General features: G+C 39.0%; 1 protein-coding gene across 1 annotated transcript; it reads right to left on the bottom strand.

Moving 5' to 3' along the window:
- Window positions 1-368: 368 nt before the first annotated feature.
- Window positions 369-3,416, bottom strand: LOC118070182 (uncharacterized). The gene is made up of 3 exons (XM_035088654.1): window positions 3,312-3,416; window positions 950-1,323; window positions 369-858 (listed from the first exon to the last, which is right to left on the bottom strand). The coding sequence occupies exons 1-3, from the start codon at window positions 3,414-3,416 to the stop codon at window positions 369-371; spliced, it is 969 nt and encodes a 322-aa protein (XP_034944545.1).

Genomic DNA, 3,416 nt, shown 5'->3' with positions numbered 1-3,416 from the left:
TTAGAATTAATTTCGGGCTCATCTAACGTACTCATAACATCAACCCCTAAGTATATTTGTTCAAGACGTAAACGTTGTTCTTCATTTGAAGGATTAATATCTTCTAAAAGAGTTCGATCGATATAATTTTTACATAAATATGTTTCTAAAAGCTCCCGATAACAAACAGACATTTTTTCATAAAGAGATGATAAAATAACAGATTTGGATTGAAACAATGCATTTAACTTAGTAAATTTGGGTAAAACCCATTTCAGAAACAAGTAAAGAAGCTTTATAAGAGGATTATTGAGTGATTGAACAATTTGTTCGACAGAATGTACTCGAGCAGTAAGTGCTTGTTCACTAAAATATAGCTTCAAAGCTTCTCACTGTTCAACAATTCTGTTTACGACTGAACTTAGGGATAACCACCTCGTTTGAGCTGGTCTGAGTATTTTATGAATTTCAGTGTCTAAGAAACTTTGAAATTCTCGAAAAAGAAATTGTCTCTTAGCACTATTTTTAAATTCGTTATAGATGTTACGGGCTAAGTCTTCACAACTTCTAGGCAATTGTTTGCACGCTTCACTAGCACATAAGTGTAGTGAATGACATATACATTTGAAAATGTAGATTCCTGGACATTGTTCTTCAAACCTACTTGCTACGGAATTTTTATTCCCCATCATCGTATTGCATCCATCCGATGCAAATCCGATGATATGTTTTGATGGAATTCCATGAGATTCAAATGAATTACTCACTAACTTAAACAAATGCTCAGCACTGGCTTGGTCGCCCTTAATATCACCTCCAAACACTTGACATAGCTCCCAAAATTTACTAATTATGCGTTCCTCTTGAGGACTAAAGAATCTAAGATTCAAATAAATTATTATTAATTAAAAAGTATTAATTTTGAAACTAGATATCAATGATGATGTGTAACAAAAGATTCTTTACCCACCTTACTATGATACACATTGTTTTTACTCCAGAAATATCAGTGCTTTCATCAATAAGAATACTAAAAAGACTTGATTTTAGTTCATCTTGTAAGTCATCCTTTTTCGCACGACCTAGAATATTTTTTGCTATTGCAGCTCCTTTATCAGCTTTTAATTGCATTTTTTTAACAATAGTTGAATCTTCAATGCACTCTTTCAAAAGTGGTGTTAAGTGATCCAAAATCGTAAAACTAATATTATGCTCAACCAAAAATGTAGATAGTTTAATTTCTAAATAGATAGAATCATCATTTGATTTATTTGGTTCAGAGTGAGATTGATTGAAAAAAGTCTCGATTTTCTTTTCAGGTTGGGTGAGTTTACGTTGATGCTTCTGATTTTTTTGATGGTTTTTAATTACTGTTAACTCAGAAGTTAAAATTATATTAAAAATTTTACATTTGGCTTTGAAAGGATCATTCGGAACTTTCATAAGCCAAAGTTTGAAATCACAATTTGAAAGCCATGCATCTCTAAATTTCTGTGGTCGATGTTGCTGATTAATTTTTGCTTTTTTTTCGGTGGTGTTTGATGCTCATCTTCTGTTTTAACTTCAGTATTCATTTTGGAGCAAAAATAAGAAAATGCACTTTATAGACAAATTTAATTTAATTCAAGTTATCTGCAATGACAAATGACGAAATTAATTTTATGGATACTTGTTTTGTACGAGTTCTTGACGACCATTCGATACCATCTGGCAATATAAGAGAATATGACAATGTAAAAAAATGCAGGATAGTATGCATATGTTTATATAGTCTAATAAACAGACTCAAAAAAAGCAGAGCCATCTAATCTATATTTCTGGACAGAAACATTTTTTAAAAACAATTTTCTCAAATCTCTGATCACACCCTGGAACCTGGTGACAGGAAAATTAACTTTGAAATTCATTCAAATCATCGCAATCATTGGACTAATAAAATTTTCAGAAAATAGAGAAATTATCGTATTTTTGTATACGATACTAAGAGACAATCGTACATCGTACAAGAGACCCTAAATATCGTATAAGTACGATAATTATCGTACGGTTCGGAACACTGTTCCAACAGAACCAGATAATCTACGTCTGTGCCCGGACTTTTGTAGCGATCAAAGATACCGACTGCTCATTTTACACGATCGTAAGTCACCACTCGCCTGACGGTTTCCTAGTTGGCCTTTACGAGCCCACCTGGTTCATCAGCCTCGCTTGTGGTTTTTTGGACTGGGGTCGATCCCGTAAAGTGCGTTTCAAGAAGAAGCTCCAATATGCCCTGATGATCATTGACCATCACTCCTTCAGGAGATACTGGGCCTCAAAGCGCCACGTTCCTGCCCTGAGTAAGCAGCTTGCAGATCCTGGCTTCTTCAAGTAAGGCCTCCAGTCTCTCACAAAAGCTTCTCCAGGCTTGCCTCTTTATCGACTTGATCATAGACCTGAATTACTTCCGAGAGGTTTTATATTCAGTCCGTGTCTAATCTGTCTTAAGCTTCTCGACCCTGTCGAAGAGTCTCCTGGTTTTCCTGGGAGCTTTTTCAAGTTCCCTGTTCCACCATAAGACTCTCCTTCCCTCCTGCATCACCCTGGCTAAGCATGAGTAACCATAGGCCCCTACAATGGTGTCCTGTAGGTCCAGCACTGCCTCATCGAGGCTAGCCGAGGACCCTACACGCCCTTCCGTTCGAGATTCCCCTATGAGTCTTTCCAGTTCCTGCCTAAACAGGCCTTAGTCAGCACTCCTTCGGTCCCTTCGGACTTCCGGTTCCACATTGTCCACCTCCCTCGCCAGAGTGAGATCAATGCGTCGGTGGTCCGATAGAGTTTCCTTTTCGTCCGCCTCGCACATCCTGACGAAATCATAGATTTTCGCTGTAGCGACGGATATGTCAATAGCTCCCTGCTTAACGGAGGTAACAAATGTAGGTTTGTGCCCTTTGTTCAGGACTTCCAGGCCGTGCTGAGTGACGTATTCCAGTAAGCTAGCCCCTCTCTCACTAATGTTACTGCTGCCCCCGAGGATGTGATCAGCGTTGGCATCACATCCCAGTATGAGCTCACAGTTCATCCTCCAGCAGTACTCTACGAGCCGTCTGACCTCCTCAGTGGGTAGTGGTTTAACAGAGTCATAAGAGAGGTATGCCGAGCCGATGACTACGTCAACTGGCTCCCTCCCCAGTTTTATTTTTACTTCTACTGCCACTAGATCCCTTGTGCAGTATTTCTGGATTTCAGCAGTTCCAGCAACCTAGCCTTTTTCCTTCTCTTCTTCTCTGCCCCGCAAAGTTCTTTCTTATCAGGGCGTAAAGATGAATCAGGTTTATCGAGCTTCTTACCTCGCCGTCCTTGCCGGTTTGCCCCGCCTCGGCTTCACCAAGTCCTATTTCTTCATCAGAAGAAATAGGACGCCCATTACTGCGAATGTTGCCAGAGTCATTCAT

This window comes from Chelonus insularis, unplaced genomic scaffold (genome assembly GCF_013357705.1).
Source record: "Chelonus insularis isolate UGA/USDA-ARS -01 unplaced genomic scaffold, ASM1335770v1 contig_111_pilon, whole genome shotgun sequence".
NCBI lineage: Eukaryota > Metazoa > Arthropoda > Insecta > Hymenoptera > Braconidae > Chelonus > Chelonus insularis.
This window is presented reverse-complemented; position numbering and strand designations above follow the sequence as displayed.